The sequence below is a fragment of the Lotus japonicus genome, chromosome 5, assembly GCF_012489685.1.
Source record: "Lotus japonicus ecotype B-129 chromosome 5, LjGifu_v1.2".
Classification (NCBI taxonomy): domain Eukaryota; kingdom Viridiplantae; phylum Streptophyta; class Magnoliopsida; order Fabales; family Fabaceae; genus Lotus; species Lotus japonicus.
In genome coordinates this window covers 27,160,007-27,181,633 of record NC_080045.1, presented here as the reverse complement: position 1 = coordinate 27,181,633, position 21,627 = coordinate 27,160,007, and the positions used below count along the sequence as shown (strand labels likewise).

The 21,627-nt window shown below is 39.7% G+C and overlaps 1 protein-coding gene across 1 annotated transcript; it reads left to right on the top strand.

The window, feature by feature from the left end:
• Positions 1 to 5,173: 5,173 nt before the first annotated feature.
• On the top strand, positions 5,174 to 10,579 carry LOC130720055 (uncharacterized). Its single transcript, XM_057570637.1, has 6 exons — positions 5,174 to 6,890; positions 7,266 to 7,516; positions 7,964 to 8,601; positions 8,728 to 9,504; positions 9,660 to 9,781; positions 9,839 to 10,579. The coding sequence occupies exons 1-6, from the start codon at positions 5,510 to 5,512 to the stop codon at positions 10,087 to 10,089; spliced, it is 3,420 nt and encodes a 1,139-aa protein (XP_057426620.1). The 5' UTR covers positions 5,174 to 5,509; the 3' UTR covers positions 10,090 to 10,579.
• Positions 10,580 to 21,627: the final 11,048 nt, after the last annotated feature.

Here is a 21,627-nt window from a genome sequence, read left to right as displayed (position 1 = left end):
TGAGCAGAGTAAAGGTATCAGAGTCAACTAGTATCACTTCAGAGGAAGTGAAAATGTATTCCTTGAATGCCCAGTGACACATCTATGGTCATAAAAGTGGAACTCTTAAATTCTCCAAAAGGAAAAAGAAATCACACTAGCATAGCTATCACATCAAAAACTGGGTTATACTCCCCCTTTTTGTCATAAGCAAAAAGAATGGGGTGTGAAAAACTTAGCTTGAAGTACAAGGTACTCCCCCTTAGAGAAGGTCTAAGTTTAAAAAGACGGAGAAACTAAAATAAAAAATTAATGAAAACGTATTTAATTAATGCATATGCAGAAGATTAAATGAAGAGGTTGAACGTTTACCACCGGCCAAGGAGTTAAGGTAAACTTCTGTTACTAATAAATAATCCTCGTGAAACTGCTTCAGCATTAACTTCTCTAGACTGAACTGAGCTTATAAATAGCGGTTTAAACCATATCAGTCTTCACATCTCATTTTCTCTTGAGCTTAAAATTTCCATGGCATCCTTCATTGCAAGCATCGAGCAGTTGAGAAGGAAAGCCTTTGATGAAGATCTCTTCATCAATGTACGCCATCCAGAGGAACCGAGCGTTTATACCCTTACAAACCGGCTACTAGGCATGAGCCTAAGTCCAGAAATGGACAAAATCCTTAGGAGCTTCCTCAGATTCGTGGAGGAAATGCAAGTCTGCTTCCAGAAGGAGCTGGAGCTATATGGGGAAATCAGAGCAATAGAGGCGACTCTGGAGACGGTGGCGGCGGGTCCTCAGAGGCAGGAGCTGCGCCAGAGCTTAGTCCTCTTAGAGTATAGGCAGCATCGTCTGGAGCTTGAGAAAGCAGCGATGCGTAGGCAGTGTAGAGAAATGAGGAAAAATCCTCCTTTTTAATGTAGCAATGCTTTGTATGCAATTTCTTATGAATGAATAAAGGTTTGTTTGTTAGTTATGAGAATGCGTGGAAATAAATTTTTATGATGAACAAGTATTATGCAGCACATAATGAAAATGATAATAGAATAACACGAAAATAGGTAAAGGAACATAGTTCAAGACAAATAGACGAGAAAAAGAAACACATAACTCAGGAAGAAAATAAATTAACATAGATAAAAACATAAGAGAAGAGAGTTCCTAAAACTAGGGATAAGGTGTCCTCCGAAGCAGTTCTGTGCACATTTCTTTCAAACTCTGAAGAAGAACTTCATGAGAGATGAGCCTTTGTTCAATGATATCAATCCTTGAATCTGACTGAGGTTGAGCAGACGTTGTAGCTTCATCAGAGTGAGGAACTTGAGCAGATGTGGAAGCAACATTAGTAACTGGAACAATTCTAAGTGCTTCATTTCTGAGTGCCTCAACTTCAGTTTGTAATATTGCTGCTTGTTCTAGAGCTTGCAACCTTGCAGTTTCACGTTGTTCTGCCTCAATCCGTGCAGCTTCTTCTTCTTGTTCTTTCTTCCTTCCGGTTTCTTCAATAGCAGTATAGAGCTGTTCTCTCATCAGCTGTTCTGTCAGAGCTTGTCTTCTTCTGAGGCGTTGAGTTGCAGCTTCAACACCCTTATCTCTTTCAGCATTTAAAAACCCAACCATCACTGGAACTTGGTCAACCATCCAAGAACACAAACGGTCCCAATCCTCAACAACCATGTCTGGAAGCTCACTTAGGTCAGTGCGACCATGCACATTGCGAACCTTTAAGGATGCTTCATGATTAAATGATTTGATGCAATCAAGGAGGGTGGTTGGTCCAGAGTAGGTGTAGGGAACAAGGGAGAGGTTTGGTTCAGGTGATGAAGGATGGTTGCTACTTGCTACATCAGATGGAGAGCCAACCTGCAGAGTCTGATGTGCAGATATGTTGGTCTCAGGGTTTTGATGAGAGGTTTCAGTCTCCGGGTTTGGTGATTTGTCTGAGGAATGGTTTGAGACTGATTTAGCATTTTCTGGAATAGAAGAATGAGGAGGAGGAGGTGGAGGAGGCATTGAGGCCAGAGGTACCACTTGGATTGGGAAATCCGGAGCAACCAGAGGTTCTGGCCTTGGTCCAGGGTAGCGGTTTGGACTAGGAACAGTTATGAAATGTGCAGGAATTTCAGAAATCATTTCTCGTGCAATTTGAAAGAATTTGCGATTGGCTTCAGATTCATTTGAGGGAGAAGAGAAAGGAACATTGGTTGGAAAAGAAACAGAGGGAACAAGAGAGAGAATTTCACGTTCAGAGTGAGTGTGTGTATGTGGTTCAGAGGTGGTTTAATCAGAGGCTTGTGTTTCAATGACTTGTGGTTCAGAGGTTTCTGGATTGTAGGGAATTATAATGGGTGAGGTGGAAGCAGAGGGTTTGTTTGCTTGGAGAATTTTCCAGAGGGGTTCTTCCTCAATGGAAGGTTGGAAGAATGAAGCCCTAGGGAGTGAAGGAGGAGAGGTTGGTTGATTGATTGGAGTGGGTTCAGGATTGGTTTGATCATGAATTGCATCAAGCAAATTGAAATCATCATTTGAAAGAACAACAAACTTACTTGAAGCTCTAGCTGCAGATCTTGTGACTCTGGTAGAGGGTGCAGGTCTAGCAGGCTCCTGAGTTGGTTGCAGATGAGTGACTTAAGTCACAATCCTGACCTTCTTGGCCTTCTTCTGAGGCGGTCGTTCATCATCATCATGATCATCACCATCAGAGGGATCATTCTCCTCAGAGGCTTCAACTGTAAGACCCTACTTTGATGAATAAAATTATTTATTTTAGAATAAATGATAAAATGTGTCTTGCTTGTGAATTGTGAATTTTCCTTGATGCATTGGAGTGTATAGTATTATTAATATTGAAGTGATAATACTCGGGGGTTAGGAAATAATTATGTGTAAGGTCAAGGACTCCAAGATAAGTGATTTTGGGTTGCTTGAGGGCCAAGAATGAGGGCCATACTCGAGTATGTGAAGAGGAGAGGAAAGAAGATTTGTTTTTGACTAGGATTGCATGAATCAAGGGGAAATTTCGGAGTTATGTCTCTTAGTTATGGGTGATCAGTTTTGGTCAAGAGAATGATGAGCCATTAATGCCTTGTCTCTTTTCAAATTGGTGAAAATTTTGTGAAGGCTTAGGAGGGGTGTGTATAGCCGCGAGTTTGAGGGTAAAAGGGGGAGAGTTTTCTGATTTTTGAGAGACCAAAAGGGCTGAGTTAGAAACACAATTCCACACTCTCATTTTCCACACACATTCAGAAAAAAGAAAAAAAAAAGAAAGAAAGAGCAAGAGATTGAAAGAGGGCGGCGGCTAGAGGAGAGAAAGAAGAAGAAGAAGGAGTGAAAGCAAGAGAGGTCAAGAGAGAAAGGAGAAGATCAAGTCAAGGCTGAAGGTGCAGCAAGGAGAGGGCTTCTCCATTCATCTATTCCATCACCATTCTTTCATCTTTTCAAACCCAACAACTAAGGTAAGGGGTGGATCTAGTGGGTAGAGTCTAGGATTCTTTATGTTGGAGGTTTTCTTGATTAGCTTGTCCTTGATCTGAATCTGGTTAGTTTGATGATGTATGAGGGTTGAGGGTAGAGAACATTCTTAGGGTATTTGATATGTACAGCCATGAGATTGATCAAAGCTTGATGCCATGCTTATGTGTCCTAGTTGCAAAACTTGTCCAATTTGCTATGTTCTTGACTAGAATGAATTCTGGGTTGATTGGTATGCTTAGGGGTAGAACATGTTGATGGTTTGTATGATGATTTGCTACTGTACTATGGCCTAGAGAATGGCCAAAATGATTTTCACAAAAAGGGATCAAAACCCTAGAGCAATGGTGCTATCGGCCATGCCCAAATGTTGGGTTTTAGTGGATTTTTCTTTAACTTTTTGATGTACTGTTGGTTGCTGATTTGATGAGGACAAGGACAAGGACAAGGGTCATGGAGCCCTAAAAGGACTTGGAGGACCAATGACAAGGGCTAGAGCTAAAAAGGCCAAAGAGACTCTTCAGCAAGTAGTGGCAACCATTCTTGAAGACAAAGTGGTAGAAGAGATGGAACCAAAAATCATGATGATCATTCAGGCCCAAGAAGAAGAGCCAGCCCACGCATAGGGGCTGCCATGTGATGTTCTGTTTTATTTTATTTCAATAAAAATGCAAAGGACCAATTGAATAAGTTGGATCCAAATGCATTATGTTGCTGAATTTTATTTTAGTGTGTTTAATCCACTTCAAGTGGTGTGTGTTTGCATGTGGCGCATGAAGGGCTTAAAGGGAGGGATCCATTCCTTTCTTAAAACTCTTTGAATGTGTTTGAATTTCAATAAGTTCTGAATGGAGGAGTTACATCAGCAAAGTCAAAGGATTGAAGAGCTTTCAAAGCCAAGAATGGAGTTACAAAGAAAGGGAAATTAAGTTCATAAAGAGCATTGAATGCTATATTCCCTGGTCAGAATAACAATCAAGAAAGGGAGTTACATGAAGCAATCAGCCACTAAAAACACGTTCAGGGCTGAAGCATATCACTATCTTCCTCTTTTAATTTGTAACTCCTAGCCTAGGATTCTTCTAGAGAAATTACACCTCATCATTTTTTTGTAACTAGGCTGAATTTCCTTCTTCTTTATAAGGACCACTCCTTCAATGTAATAGACAGATTATGAATGAATTAGTATTTTCTTTTCTGAGTGATTCAGATTTGTGAGAGTGATTCTCATAGTTCTTGAGTGATTCAAGAATTAGGCTTATCAAGGGTTTGTCACCACCTTTGTGTGAAGTCTTCATCTTCCATTTCACTAAAACTTCCCCTCTTTTCTGTCCATTTCCCTTCCATCACGAAATTCTTCTTCTTCTTTCTCACATTTCAGAGTTCTCATCATCCAAGATCAATCCTAGACGATCCATTGCAGCCCTTGCATCAACTTGGGGCGTATCATTTGGTAATCAGAGCTCCGGTTCTAGGATTTTGGTTTCTTTTCTTATCTGGAATTCTGGTTAGCAACTCTTTGTCATTTCTTGTTACCTTGATTTTAGTTTTTGTTTCTTTTGGCTGAACCATTGCAAAAGTTAAGCCTTGTTAATTGTTCAGAATCAAAAACAAATTACAAAACGAAAATTCAAAAAAAAAAAAAAACGAAAATTCAAAAAAAAAAATGGCTGAATGGTTCTTGTTTAATTAGCCAAATTCAATTGTTCAAGGTAATTTTGTTGCTAGCATTCCAATTTATTTTCTTCTTTCTGTTTGTTCTTGAATTCTTCTTTAGTCTCTAAATATTTGGAGTCCTTTCCATTTCTGTGGTGATTTTGTCTTGTCTTCTTTTGTTTCATATTCTAAAGTCTATTCTAATCTGTGTGACTCTACACAAATTTGGTGGCATAATTCTTTGTGTGTCTTAACTTTGATTTACTCAAGAGATTGTGAGAATTTTTGAGTGGAAAAAGGCAAGAGTGCACATCATAGAAAAGCCAATTTGAGGGAAACACGAGAGAAGTGAGGTAAACACTAACATTTGTTTGTTCTACTTGAATCTTTTCATTTGTCAAAGATGTCAGGAGAAGAGGAGGAGCAACCAGCAGTGCGACTCTCGACCATCGAAATGCGGGCTCTTACACAACATCTGGAAAACTTAATGAGGAGGCAAACTGAAGAGATCCACGAAAGGCTGGATCAAATGGAGAACCGGAACAATAGTGACAGTGAAGGCGGGAGGCCACGACGAATTCATGAAAATCCTAGACCTGCTCGGATTGAAGGAGTCAAATTCCAAATTCCTCCTTTTAAGGGAAAGAGTGATCCAGAGGCATACTTGGAGTGGGAACTCAAAATAGAGCATGTCTTTGCTTGCAACAACTATGAGGAGGACCAAAAGGTGAAACTTGCAGCTGCTCACTTTTCAGACTATGCTCTTGTTTGGTGGAATAAGTTTGCAAAAGAGAGATTGAGAAATGAGGAGCCAGCGGTGGAAACATGGGCTGAAATGAAACGAATCATGAGGAAAAGATATGTCCCTTCAAGCCATGCTAGGGATGTAAAATTTAAACTTCAAAAACTTACCCAAGGCAGCAAGAGTGTTGAGGAGTATTACAAAGAACTTGAGGTGCTTATGTTGCAAGCCAATCTTGAGGAGGATGAAGAGGTAACCATGATTCGATTTATTAATGGTCTATCTAATGATGTTAGAGATATTGTAGAACTTCAGGAATATGTAGACATGGAAGAATTGCTGCACAAGGCCACTAAAGTTGAGCAACAACTCAAAAGGAAAGGGCTTGCAAGGAAGAGTTCTACCAATTCCAATTCATCTTGGAGAGACAGAATGAAGAATGAAGGGCCGAGCACCCTTAGCAAACCAGCCACCAAACCACAAGCTTCAGCTTCTTCAAAACCTCTTGAACAACCATCCAAAAAGAGCAAAGAGGTCAAGTGCTTCAAATGCCAAGGTATGGGACATTATGCTTATGAATGTGCCTCCAAAAAGACCATGATTCTTAAGGATGATGGAGACTACACCAGTGAGTCCGAAGGAGAACAAAGTGAAGAAGAAGAGGAGGCAGCCATGAATGGTGAACTGTTGATGATCCGAAGAATGCTTGGTAGCCAACAAAAGCCAAAGAAAGAAAGCCAAAGAGAGAATATCTTTCACACAAGATGTTCTGTCAATGGGCAGATTTGCTTGATGATTGTTGATGGCGGAAGCTGTACTAATGTGGCTAGTGAAAGAATGGTGGAGAAGCTGAACCTGGTCACAAAACCACATCCTTGGCCATACAAACTTCAATGGCTCAGCCACTATGGAGAAATACAAGTAAGTAAGCAAGTTGAAGTTGACTTTTCCATTGGCAAATACAGGGATAAGGTTCTTTGTGATGTTGTTCCCATGGAGGCTAGTCACATACTGCTGGGAAGACCATGGCAATATGACACCAACTCTGATCATAATGGAAGCACCAACAAGATCTCATTCCAACATCATGGCCAGAAAATTACGCTCAAACCTTTGAGCCCTAGGGAGGTGCGTGAGGATCAAAAGAAAATGAGAGAAAAGATTGAACAAGAGAGAAAAGAAAAGAGTGAGACACTTGAGAGAAAGCAAAAAGAAAAGAGTGAAACACTTGAGAGAGAGCAAAAAGAAAAGAGTGAAATACTTGAGAGAAAAGAAATTTGTTTGATCAAAAAGAGAGAGGTGAAAAGGATGATAGCTTCAAAACAGATCCTATACTTGATGTTTTGCAAAAATCAGATTTTGAACACTAACACTTTTGAAAATTTTGAGCTGCCTTCTAGTGTTAAATCTCTTTTGCAGGATTATGAGGATGTGTTTCCAACAAGTGTTCCAAGTGGTCTACCACCACTGAGAGGAATTGAGCATCAAATTGATCTCATTCCGGGAGCTTCTTTGCCTAATAGGCCAGCATATAGAAGCAACCCACAAGAAACCACTGAAATTCAAAGACAAGTGGAAGAACTCTTGAACAAAGGGTGGGTAAGAAATAGCATGAGTCCTTGTGCTGTACCGGTGATTTTGGTACCAAAGAAAGATGGGACTTGGAGAATGTGCTCTGATTGTAGAGCCTTGAATAACATCACCATTAAGTATAGGCACCCTATTCCTAGACTTGATGATTTGCTTGATGAATTGCATGGAGCATGTTATTTTTCTAAAATTGATTTGAAAAGTGGTTACAATCAGATAAGGATTAAAGAAGGGGATGAATGGAAAACTGCTTTCAAAACTAAATATGGTTTGTATGAATGGTTGGTTATGCCTTTTGGTTTAACTAATGCACCTAGTACTTTTATGAGACTAATGAACCATGTTTTGAGGGAATTCATTGGGAAATTTGTGGTTGTGTACTTTGATGATATTTTGGTCTATAGCACTACTCTTGAGCTGCATGTTGAGCACTTAAGATCCGTCTTGAGTATGCTTAGAAAGGAACAATTGTTTGCCAATCTTGAGAAATGCACTTTTTGCACTGACCATGTTGTGTTTCTTGGTTTTGTTGTGAGTTCGAAAGGAGTGCAGGTTGATGAGGAAAAGATCAAAGCCATTCAAGAGTGGCCCACTCCTAAATCCGTGGGTGATGTAAGAAGTTTTCATGGCTTGGCCAGTTTCTACAGGAGGTTTGTAAAGGACTTTAGTACCTTGGCAGCACCCCTAAATGAAGTGGTGAAAAAGAATGTGGGTTTTCATTGGGGAAAGAATCAAGAAGAGGCCTTTGCTGCCCTAAAGCATAAGCTTACCCATGCACCTATACTTGCTTTACCTAACTTTGCTAAATCTTTTGAACTTGAATGTGATGCTTCAAATGTAGGTATTGGAGCTGTGTTGCTTCAAGAAGGCCACCCAATTGCTTATTTTAGTGAAAAGTTAAGCGGAGCTGCCCTTAACTATTCTACTTATGATAAGGAATTGTATGCTTTGGTGAGAGCTTTGAAGACCTGGCAGCATTATCTTTTGCCCAAGGAATTCGTGATTCATAGTGATCATGAGTCGCTGAAATACTTGAAGGGGCAAGGTAAGTTGAACAAAAGGCATGCCAAATGGGTTGAATTTTTGGAACAATTTCCCTATGTCATAAAACACAAAAAGGGGAAAAGTAACATTGTGGCTGATGCTTTATCCAGGAGACACGTGTTGCTTTCCATGTTAGAGACTAAATTGCTAGGACTTGAACATGTGAAAGAAATGTATGAAAAAGATGATAACTTTGCTGAAATTTTTGTGGCTTGTGAGAAAGTTTCTCAAAATGGATTTTATAGGCACAATGGATTTTTATTTAAGGAAAACAGGTTGTGTGTGCCTAAAAGTTCCATTAGAGAACTGCTTGTTAAAGAATCCCATGCTGGGGGACTAATGGGTCATTTTGGAGTCCAAAAGACTCTAGAAACTTTACAGGAACATTTCTATTGGCCCAAAATGAAACATGATGTGATCAAGTTTTGTGAACATTGCATTGTTTGCAAGAAGGCTAAGTCTAAGGTGATGCCACATGGTTTGTATACTTCTTTGCCAATCCCTGAATACCCTTGGGTTGACTTGTCTATGGACTTTGTTTTAGGCCTCCCTAGAACAAAGAATGGTAAGGATTCCATTTTTGTGGTTGTTGATAGGTTTTCAAAAATGGCTCACTTTATTCCTTGCAGGAAAGCTGATGATGCTTGTCACGTTGCTGATTTGTTCTTTAAAGAAGTTGTAAGACTTCATGGGATGCCTAGAAGCATAGTTAGTGATAGGGACACCAAGTTCCTAAGTCACTTCTGGAGGACTTTATGGGGGAAGTTAGGCACCAAACTTTTGTTCTCTACCACTTGCCACCCACAAACTGATGGGCAAACTGAGGTGGTTAATAGGACCCTAGGCACCTTGCTTAGGACTGTCCTTAAGGCCAATTTAAAGGCTTGGGAGGCGTGTTTGCCTCATGTTGAATTTGCTTACAATAGGGCTGTCCATAGCACTACCAATTGCTCTCCATTTGAAGTAGTGTATGGATTTAACCCTTTGACTCCTCTTGATTTGTTGCCTATGCCTAACATTTCTGTTTTCAAGCACAAGGAAGGACAGGGCAAAGCTGAATATGTCAAGAAGATGCATGAGCGTGGAAGGCTCAAATTGAGAGAAAGAATGAGAGTTATGCTAGGCAAGCTAACAAGGGAAGAAAGGAGGTGGTGTTCCAACCCGGAGATTGGGTTTGGGTGCACATGAGGAAGGAAAGGTTTCCAGAACAAAGGAAATCCAAACTCCAACCTAGAGGGGATGGACCTTTTCAAGTGCTTGAGAGAATCAATAACAATGCCTACAAAATAGAGCTTCCAGGTGAGTATAACATCAGCTCAACCTTTAATGTCTCTGATTTATCTCTCTTTGATGCAGATGGCGGAGAATTTGATTTGAGGTCAAATCCTTTTCAAGAGGGAGGGAATGATGAGGACAAGGACAAGGACAAGGGTCATGGAGCCCTAAAAGGACTTGGAGGACCAATGACAAGGGCTAGAGCTAAAAAGGCCAAAGAGACTCTTCAGCAAGTAGTGGCAACCATTCTTGAAGACAAAGTGGTAGAAGAGATGGAACCAAAAATCATGATGATCATTCAGGCCCAAGAAGAAGAGCCAGCCCACGCATAGGGGCTGCCATGTGATGTTCTGTTTTATTTTATTTCAATAAAAATGCAAAGGACCAATTGAATAAGTTGGATCCAAATGCATTATGTTGCTGAATTTTATTTTAGTGTGTTTAATCCACTTCAAGTGGTGTGTGTTTGCATGTGGCGCATGAAGGGCTTAAAGGGAGGGATCCATTCCTTTCTTAAAACTCTTTGAATGTGTTTGAATTTCAATAAGTTCTGAATGGAGGAGTTACATCAGCAAAGTCAAAGGATTGAAGAGCTTTCAAAGCCAAGAATGGAGTTACAAAGAAAGGGAAATTAAGTTCATAAAGAGCATTGAATGCTATATTCCCTGGTCAGAATAACAATCAAGAAAGGGAGTTACATGAAGCAATCAGCCACTAAAAACACGTTCAGGGCTGAAGCATATCACTATCTTCCTCTTTTAATTTGTAACTCCTAGCCTAGGATTCTTCTAGAGAAATTACACCTCATCATTTTTTTGTAACTAGGCTGAATTTCCTTCTTCTTTATAAGGACCACTCCTTCAATGTAATAGACAGATTATGAATGAATTAGTATTTTCTTTTCTGAGTGATTCAGATTTGTGAGAGTGATTCTCATAGTTCTTGAGTGATTCAAGAATTAGGCTTATCAAGGGTTTGTCACCACCTTTGTGTGAAGTCTTCATCTTCCATTTCACTAAAACTTCCCCTCTTTTCTGTCCATTTCCCTTCCATCACGAAATTCTTCTTCTTCTTTCTCACATTTCAGAGTTCTCATCATCCAAGATCAATCCTAGACGATCCATTGCAGCCCTTGCATCAACTTGGGGCGTATCATGATTGCTACTGGAAATTTTACTATATTTGTGAAGCTTGGGTGATGCCATGATCAGTAGGTTAATGTTTGGCAAATGACCCTAGGTCTTATGTATGAAAACCATGATTTTATGCCAAATTTGCCTAGATTTTCACATGATTTTAACATGCAATTTGTAACATGATCAGTTCTGGAATTTTATGAGAAATTGCTTATTGTTGATTGGCTGGACATTGGCTTGTGAACTTTATATGGAGGGAAGAAAGTGTTTTTGAAAACCCTTGAGCCCTTTAGGGTTCGGCCAAGCCATTTCTGTGGTTCTCGGCAAGTTTCCTTACTTCCATATCAAGCACAAGTTTATGTGTTGGCTTGGTTTATGAAGTTGCCATAACTGAAGTATTGCTATACATGAGAACATGACTAAGTGCTTAGTATAGCTCATATATGCTTAACTTGGTTATTGCCAAAGGTCGCTCATCTAGCTGTAATTCCTTTTGGTGTTGTGGTTATTATTGTGATTAAGTTGTATAAGTCTTGTGAAAATGTTCAAAATCTAGGTTGACAATTAGAACCCTAACAAAGAGAATTGAGACTTAATCTCTTGCAAGTAAAATGTGATGTAATTGGAACATATGTCTAGTGAGGACTATGGACCATGAGAACGATGGTACCGTTAGAGACAAACGGTTACTTGCACGCAAGGGTGTTTTGTGGGTTGTACGGTGTGTCCCCACGTGATTGGTTGACTGCGGTCACCTTGTGAATTTGTGGGTTGTACGGTGTGTCCCCACGTGATTGAGGGTTGTACGGTGTGTCCCCTCCGAGAATTGTTCATCTGCGGATGATCGTGAATATGGCCATTGGTGTTGAGGTGGTTGTGTGAATGGTGAGGTCGCTAGCTTAACTGAACTTAGGTGACTGGCTAAGATATAACCTAAAAATTATGCTTATTATACCTTGTTATTTATGAGAGTTACATGATTATGTGAATGTTTATATGAGAACATGAGATCTGACCCTGTTATTTGTTTATGTGTTATTCTGGGGGGGGGGCCCAGATGGTGAAGGTCAAGAGTGCAGTGGTCTCGTGGACCATAGATATACATGATCATCTTAAGGACAACGCCTGGCAGACCGACTCTGCCCAGGTACGTCGCATCTACGTCGGCAGCGCTACGATCACGGGACGTGACCGGCATGGGAACGTCGTCGAGACTCAGATCATGGAGTGGGGCAAGGTCAAGATGCCCTTTGCACCTTGCCGCTTCTTACACCCAGGAGACAAATGTTCTTGCTCGAACTCTCCATAGCGGGCTGCAGGAGAGGAGGGTTCTTCACGGGCTTTCGAGGTACCAGACTGGTGGGCACGTCTTAGCGACCTTCCAGTCCCGCCTCCAGAGTCCCTACCTGAGACTATTGTTCCCCTGCCCATTGGTGTAGTTGTTGCACCAGTGGAGTTTGTGGCGGAAGGCAAGGCTCCTTTGAAGAAGCGTCCCAGGAATTGCGGATGGCTTGACGAGTGATTGATGTTGCTATGCTGGGGGTTGAGTGTTTCGTAGTGCTGAACTATTATTTATCAGTTTTTACTTTCGAGTTTTCTTTTGATGTACTTTGATGTAGGGCTTTAGCCCAAGGTTTAATTTATGTACTTTGGAATTACAATTTCTTTAATTACGAGTATTTTATTCAGAAATGCATGTCTTATTTATTCCGCAAATTTATTCGTAAGGTTTAAGTTTCGCAATAATTGAACTGTTGTCATTAAATTAAGATTAATAATTGAACGGCGAAAATTCTTTACGAAAATGGTGATGTTTGGTTTACCGTGTGACACTCGAGAAATCGGGGTGTTACATCAACTTGCTTTCTCTTGCTCTTCCTCTTCCTGGGATATTCAAAATCAAGAGGATCTGCGAGATTCCTGAAGAATTCATCCACATAAAGGTAGATTCTGATTGCCTCTGGGTCATCAGCCTTGGACCACAGGGGGTAGTCCTTCATATGGGTTCTTCTTCTTGGTCTTGTATCAGCAACTTTGACCTCAATCGTTGTCTCTATCAGGCCCATTCTCTTCATGGAAGTAGGAGTGAAGACATCCCCAGTAATTGTTGTCAAGTCTTCAGTGCATCCTAATTTTTGCAGATCCTTTATCAGTTTGCTCTCAACGAAGAAGTCAAACAGCAATCTGCCAAATGGTATGTATTTGATTGCAGACTTGGGTGAAGCAGTGGTTCTTGACTTCTTGATGCACTCCTTCAGATAGGAGAAGAGAAAGTAGGGCAGACAGACTTTGCGGTGCTCCTTGATGAAGAAGAGTAACACCTTCTGGGTAAAGTTGATGTAATCTGGAGAGCTTCCCTTTGGCCTTTGATTTATGCAGTTTAGCAGAATCTTGTGCCAGATTCTCAATTCAGGATGAAGATCCTTGGTCTTGCAGTCATTTTTCCCTGGCTTCCATGTAGAGTAGAGAACCATGTTGACTGCCTCTTTGGTCTTTAGTTTGACTTTCGATTCCTGCAACTGGAATCTGTAGCCTTTGCTTGTTTCTGCACCCAGAAGTTTTGCAAACGACTTCTCAGTAATAATGATCCTCTTCCCCATAACAAATGACACCACTTGATGCTCATTGCAATCAGCGTGCTTCCAGAATTCCTTCACGAGTTTATCATAAACTGGACCATGGAGTCTTTGGAAGTACCCTTCCCAGCCTTGAGCTTGAGCTTCAGGACGAAGATCAACTCCATTGTCAGCAATATTGTCGAGGTCGAATCTCCATTCAACAAGAACTTGGAGATCTTCTGGAGGGAAGACGCAGGAAACTGCACATCTTCTCTGAGAAAGGGGAACAACATCTTCTGCATTTTGGACTTGTGCTTGAGCATTCTCAGTCGATCTGGGACGCAGAGCAGGACCCACTTGCCCTGTTGGAAGACCCACAACCATTCTGGGAAATACTCTTCCATCGGCGGAATCAGATCGTTCACCGGAGTCAGCTCTTTCAGAATTTGCCATTGATGAAGGTAGAAGGTTTGGGTAGAATAGAGATGAGTGAATGCGAGAGAGAATCAAGGAAAACTAGGGTTTTGCAAACAGGAGAGAGAAGCAAACGACGTGAATGATGGAGAACGTGTGTGCGTAGTGGTTTTAGAAAGTAACCGTTGTTGATTGTAAAAGCAAAAGTAAGATCAACGGTTGAAAATTAAGGACATCATTATGAACAGTTATTACACACATCACACGGTGGAGATAAAGCACATCAACACTCATTACAACAGATTGTCAGCATAGGCACAAGGAACGATGTATCAAAGTAACTGACACACGCTTACTGTCTCATCTCAGAGTAAGCACCAATGGGTACTTATCTTCTGACTAAGTTACCTTCTGAACTAGACATCTTCTGATGAGGAAGTATCATAGTCAGAGGTTCTGATCCAGCTTCATACTGGACAAAAGTCCATATTCAGATTTTTCAGTATAAATTTAAATCTATCTTCTGCTAAGGGCTTTGTGAAGATATCTGCCCATTATGGTCAGTATCAATAAACTTCAGAAGAAGTACGCCCTTCTGAACATAATCTCTAATAAAATGATACTTTACCTAAATGTGTTTAGCCCTTGAGTGTAAGATTGGATTCTTACTGAGTGAAATTGCAGCAGTGTTATCACAATGGATTGGAATGTTGCTCTCAAGGATTTGATAATCCTCTAGCTGATGTTTCATCCAGAGCATCTGAGTGCTACATATAGCTGCTGAGATATATTCTGCCTATGCAGTGGATAGTGCAATAGTAGACTGCCTCTTGCTTGCCCATGAGACTAGGTTACTTCCCAGAAATTGACAATTTCCATAAGTACTCTTTCTTTCAGTTCTATCTCCAACATAATCAGCATCACAATAACCTGAAAGCTTATATTCTGATGTTTTCTTATACATCAAGCCGAGGTTAATGGTACCTTTCAGATATATGAGAATTCTCTTAACAGCAGTTAAGTGAGTTTCTCTAGGATCTGATTGGAAACGAGCACATAAATGTACACTAAACAGAATATCTGGCCTAGATGGAGTTAAGTATAGAAGTGAACCTATCATTCCACGATACAGCTTCTGACATACTTTCCCACTGGCATCTTCTTTCTCTAGAATGCAAGTAGGATGCATAGTGTAAGACCCGGTTTTATAGCATATTATTTTAATAATAATATTCGGTGAATTTCTTCTGCTATATGTGATATTATGCCTTTTAAAAAGGGTACTTAATTTTTAGAAGCCATATTAAGTCTTAGAAACCTCTGGACGTTGATGTGCGCGATGATACGAGCATTTTGACCGTAATATTGCTAGGGTTCTACGACGACGACTTTTAGGTTAAAATCGGCCCGATAGGAGCGATGAGTTGGCGAATCGAGTCAACGAGGACGATTTCGTGGGTCACACCTTATGGGGGAGGTGCTGGGCATGATTTTAAGAATATTCTATGAGGGAATATTCCGTACTTTGGTTTTTGAAGGTTTTATTTAAATAAAATGAGTTTTTATTTAAATAAAATGCATTTAAATAATTTTAACCTATGGTTTAATATCAAAATTAATTCTGAAAATATTTTTGAGGTATTATGGAGCTGATGCACGAATTTTTGGAGCCAAAATTATTGATAAGGATTTTTTATTTTAAATTTGAAGTTTTGATGCATTTAGGAGGGAAATGGTGCATTTAATGCATTAATTATTTCGGGGTTTTTATTTAAATTATTATTTTAAATATTTTTTGGAGAAAATCTGAGCATGGAGAGTGTGTTGGGCGGCCAAGGCTTATGGAGGAAGGAAAATGAGACTTTTGCAAGTAATTTCCTTTTCTAACTAGGTTTTATGAAGGAGAGATATTAGGGATTTTGATTCTTTGACTTTCAATTAATGGGGGATTGATTTCTGAACTTTTAAAACCTCCAAGGATATTTTCACATCTGATTTAAAACTTTTGGATTCAGATTTATATATTCTAAAAGATTAAGGATTTAAATGATAGTTTTAAAAGGGATTTAATTAGGAAATAAGCCAAATTTTGAGGACCGAATCAAGGAAAGTTGGAAGAGTCTACAAACACTAAAATGGGCTGGAAATTTCGTGGGTTTGGGCTTCTTCTTGGGGAGAAAGAAAAGCATTTGATGCTTGGCTCTCACCCCTCACTATAAATAGAGCCTTTCCCCCTGTCATTTCTTCACACCAAGAGTCTCCTCTCCTCTGCATTTGCGTGAGCTCTCTTTCCCTCTCTTGTCTTTCTTTTATTTTTCTTGTTCTTAGGTTAGTTTAGTTTCTAAGCCTTGAGCAATGTCATTCTCAATATGCTTTGTGGTTGCAGCTTAAGCTGATCTGCCAAATCTAGAAGAGAATGATTTTAATCAAGTTGCTTAGAAATGTTTATCTATTTGAGGGTTTTCTTAAAGAAGTTCTTGATGTTCTTATTTTGTTCATATGACCTTCAAAGAAAGGATTTTATAAAGGAGGTTTTGATCTTGGGAGGATTGAATTTATGCGAAAATTATGTTTTTCTTCGAAAGTTCTTCAAGTGTTCTTATGATCTTCAAGCAAAATGTTTTAGAAAAGAATGTTTGATCTTATGAAAGAAATGATTTTGGATTTTCAAGGTTTTTGGGGGGGGGGGAATTTCGTTATTAACAAGGGGATGGGCTTATGATCGATTCGATTGTCTGATTAGTAACGTTACTCTGTCCGTTCGTTGGTAGGAAATTTCCAAGTGTAGATCTAGCTTCAAGGAGCAACCCGAGACTTCTAGGAAAGCGTACCTTTGAGGTAAGGGCACTTCGGCTATGAATGATTGTGATTGTATGATGGCGAAATGATTAGGACCTTATGATTTTCGAATATGCGAGTAAGGGCACTTCGGCCTCGGCCTAGATAAATTGGTTGTGATTGTGATCGTTAGAAAGCATGATGCTAGGACTATCGATGATATATGTGCTAGACATGCTATATGATGATGATGAAATAAATGTTAGCTAGTGTTACTACGAACATGCCTATATGCCTAGGATGTTAGCTACTTTTATTGATATGCATGCAAGTTACTATGTTACGATATTTTGTTCATATGAGATGAACGTGATGGGCTTAGGGCCTAGTGATGATGACTGACTTGCATGGCATGCATTTGTGCGCCAAGTGACTTGGACTGGGCTTGGTTGGCCACGGTTGGTGACCTGGACTGGGCTAGTCAGTGGTGACATTCAAGGGATGGACTTGAACAAAGGACGAACGTGAAACGGCAGTGCGTTGGAGAGGTCTAACCCCGATCATCAAGCTGTTGGGCAGCGGTGCGTTGGAGGTGTCCAACCCCGAATGTGGAGTCCTGTTCATCCTGCTTTTCCATGAGGGATTGACTTATGGATATCCAAAGCGTCTGCATGCATGGCACGAGCATTGACTAACATAGAATTATGAGATAGTTCCCTATACTTGTGAACCTTAGAACTTAATATAGTGCCCATATTTGTGAATGTTAGCTTAGTGAAGAACTTGTGATTGATAGGGTAGTATACCCTACTTATGATTTGTGTGTATTAGAAGTTGACCCTTGCTTGTTTGCTTGTTTGCTGTTTGTTGTTTGGGACGCTTAACGCCTAGACAAAAAGCATGCGTGTGATCAGTCGAGATGCGACCCTATATCTGCTTGATGTGGACGACGGAAAGGCTCGAGACATCGACTGCGCGACTAATGATTCCGCTATGGGATTGGCGAGAGCATAGGATGCGAGACGATATAATGCGAGCGCTGGAGGAGGCCTTGGAAGGCACGCGGCCTATGAGTCGGGTATTGAGTGTGATAATTGAGTCTGTACTTAGGGGTGAGCTGAGTTTGTTTATAGGTTCGAACCTAACCTAGAGACCTTCTTGTTGTGTTGGCTCGGGGGCGGTCGAACACTAGTTTAATAATTATATTTTAATTTGAAAGAGTCATTGTATGCTTCCAAAGCTTTTATTAATAAGATGAATTATTCAGTCTACTTCTCAAGTTACTACTTTTTATTGGTAAGCAGTAAGCAATGTTATTGAAATGTTTTATTTGAACGAAAATTTACACACGTTTTTGGAAAAAGGTTACTAAAGTGACCCTCGAGAAATTGGGGCGTTACACATTGGAGTCTTAGCAATTATTGATTCTGTCATATTGAACTTCTTCAGAAGTTCCTTTGTATACTTGCTCTGATGGATGTAAGTAGCTTCTGGTTTTTGATCAACTTGTATTCCCAGAAAGTACTTGAGTTCTCCCATCATACTCATTTCAAATTCAACCTGCATCATCTCAGAAAATTCTTTGCAAAGAGATGGATTAGCTGTTCCAAATATAATATCATCAACATAAATTTGCACAATTAAGATATCATCTTTGTTGGTTTTGCGAAAGAGAGTTGTATCTACTTTACCCCTTACAAACTCATTTTCCAGAAGGAATGAAGTGAGTCTCTCATACCATGCTCTGGGAGCATGCTTCAGACCGTAGAGTGATTTCTTCATTTTGAAAACATGGTCAGGGTTCTTCTCATCTTCAAAACCAGGAGGTTGGTGCACATATACTTCCTCTGAGATGTACCCATTCAGGAAGGCACTCTTAACATCCATCTGATGAAGGATTATGTTGTGATTCACTGAGAAGGAGATCAGCAGTCTGATTGCTTCCAATCTTGCTACTAGAGCAAATGTTTCAGTATAATCTATTCCTTCTTGCTGACTGTAGCCTTGAGCAACTAGTCTTGCTTTGTTTCTGACAACATCTCCTTTTTCATTCAGCTTGTTTCTGAATACCCATTTGGTTCCAATGATGTGAGCACCTTGAAGTTTCTTGACAAGGTTCCAAACATCATTCTTGGAGAAATTATTCAGTTCTTCTTCCATTGCCAAAATCCAGTCTTTGTCTTGAAGAGCTTCATCAATTGATTTTGGTTCAATTAAGGAAACCAATCCCTTCAGACTAAGTAGAGTCTCTTCAGAGGGTCCGAATGCTGATCTGGTTTTGACTGGTTCATCTTTGTTTCCCAGAATCAATTCCTTAGGGTGAGAGACAACAATTCTGCTCTTCTTCTGAGGCTGTGGATCAGAGGGACTAACTTCCTCTGGAGAGTCTTCCTCTGGTTCAGCTTCCTCTGGAACTTTTCCTTGGTCAGAAACATTAATGCTCATATCTGCAAACTTTTCAACTAGCTTTGACTGATCAGAGTCAAGCTTATAATCAAATCTAACATGAATAGATTCTTCAATAGTTTTAGCATCAGTATTATAAATTCTAAAACCTTTAGATTGTTCAGAGTAACCAAGTAATAGACATTTAGAAGATTTAGAATCAAACTTATGTAATCTATCATTAGTATTCAGAGCATAGCAAACACAACCAAAAGGATGAAAATAAGAAATGTTGGGTTTTACTTTCTTCCACAATTTATAAGGAGTCTTATTCAGAATTGGTCTGATAGAGATCCTAATCTGAATGTAACATGCTGTGTTTACTGCCTCAGTGTTGGTCAATTCGCAAGTGTACGAATACCTCCGGGTTTTAAAATATCGAACCACAGGGATTGTGAGTGAGAATTGTTGATTTAAGCCTAAAGTTTGCAAGTTTCTAAAACAATAAAATTCAAAAATTGGTTTTCGTTGTTTGTGACAAAAGTTTTGCAAAAGAACAATGTTGATAATGTTGTAAATAAAAATTGATAGAAAATTTCCTTGGGTTGTTGATCATCTAATCCACTTTAGTCCACCTATCCTATGCATGTGACACCTTGATTTATCTCTTGTTGCTATAGCCTATGTACTTACTAGTTGATTCCTCACAAAAGTAATTCTCTCAAACTGAAAGTTAAGCCCAATTCCTTGTGTACTTAAACATTCATAAGAGGTTTATAAGCATGTATATTCAGGCCAACAAAACCCTCCCCTCACTCTATGCCTAGAAACAAGTATAAAAGGATCTATTTCAATTCATGTCCCTAAATCATAACAAACTTCCATTTGATTATAATCTAGCCTATAGCAAAGGTGCACCAAAGCTAAACATGCATAAAGGAATTGAAATACAAGATTAAATCAAGAACTCATGCATAGAGATAGGATTTAACAAACTAAAACTTCATAGAATCTCTTAAACCAAAGCAAAAGAGGAAACTAGCCACTCATGGCTAGTGAATACATACAGAAAATGTAATGAAAACCTGAGAAAAATACAAGTTGGAAGCCTTCCCTTAGCCCCAAGGTTCTCCTCAGCTCTCAAACTTGATCCAAAATGAGTAAAATGTCTCCCCCCCTCAAAGAAATTGGCCTTAGCCTTATTTATACACAAAATAAACGAGTCTGGGCGCTCAGGCGCCAATTCCCAGCGCCTGAGCGCCAATTGCATGCAAAAAACATGCTTCTGAAGCTTAATTGGCGCCTAGGCGCCAATTCCCAGTGCCTGGGCGCCAATTCCTTGACCCTCAGGAAAATGCACTAGTGCCTAGGCGCCAATTCCCAGCGCCTAGGCGCTCTAGCTTCGCTGGAACAACCTTTTCTGCTTCTTGTAACTCCCCTTTCAAGCCTCTTTAAGTCCTCCTTCAATTCCATGCTTCTTGGCTTTCTTTCTCCTTCAGTTTCTGATCTGCAAACTTAACCAACAAGACAAGGAAAATTCTAGAAGCTCAAAGAGCTTATTAGCACAAGAGGTCCTTCATAAAACAAAAGAAAATCATGCAAGTCCTAAACTTAACTTAAAATGCAAGAAAACTCTCTATAAAACTACAAAATTACCAAAACAAAACAAAGACTCAAGAAAAGATAAAAATGCATGAGAATGCATGAAACACTACATGAGACTCAACCAAAAGACTCAAAACTATCAAAGAAATGACCCTAAAAACACTACTAAAATAGGGTCATCACACCACTATACTCAACGACAGCTCGCCCTCAAGCGTGAATAACACTCGCTTGCCCTCAAGCGCAAGAAATGCTCCCAAACAAGTGCTCTCAACAAGGGATACTTCACAAAAAAACAGGGGGAAAAAGGAATCACAGCTAGTTCCAAGAGAAACAAAGATTTTGAAAAGAGAAGAGTGTAGAGCCCATTCATGGGAAGCATATAGAACAAAAAATCCTAGGATGAGATGGTGATTTTGTGCCCTGAGCACACAAGCAAGTTCATAGGTCCTGAATGTCATTCACTCAATAGAAACAAAGATCAAACATGCAAATATTCATAGAGACTTTCAAAAGGGTTGAAACATTGGCTAGGTAAAGCATGGTGGTGGTTGGTCCCTAAGGAAAAACTAGGCTTCAAGCACATTGAGTGTGGTCCTCTTCTAATAACCCCGGAGCTTTTCACAACGAACATTTTTTCACAAGTCTCTTGCACCCCCTTTTTCAAACTTTTTTTTTTCTTCTTTTTTCCAACTCCAACTTTTGTTTAGGAGTTCTTTTCTTTTTTTTTATCTTTTAATTTGGGGCAAGAGACTATTTCCCAACTTTTTTTTTTCAGCTCCATTCAAATGAAACAAGGACCAACACTCCCCAATATTCCAACCAAACATCCATCCCAATCTTTTGGCTACAAAAAAAATTCTCCAATTAAGCTCAAATGGGACAACTAAGGGTAATGTTCAACCAACAAATTCAGAATCTCAAGAATCAAGAATAAAGCAAGAATCACAAAGCATGCTATGAGTGAAATTAACGCAGAACGAAGAATTGCAAG

Excerpts from the sequence above, each read along its gene's own strand:
- LOC130720055 (XM_057570637.1), top strand. The coding sequence starts at position 5,510 with ATGTCAGGAGAAGAGGAGGAGCAACCAGCAGTGCGACTCTCGACCATC. Across the intron at positions 6,891-7,265 it reads ACCATGGCAATATGACACCA|AGGATTATGAGGATGTGTTT; the intron begins ACTCTGATCATA and ends AATCTCTTTTGC. Across the intron at positions 8,602-8,727 it reads GCTTTATCCAGGAGACACGT|GCACAATGGATTTTTATTTA; the intron begins GTTGCTTTCCAT and ends TGGATTTTATAG.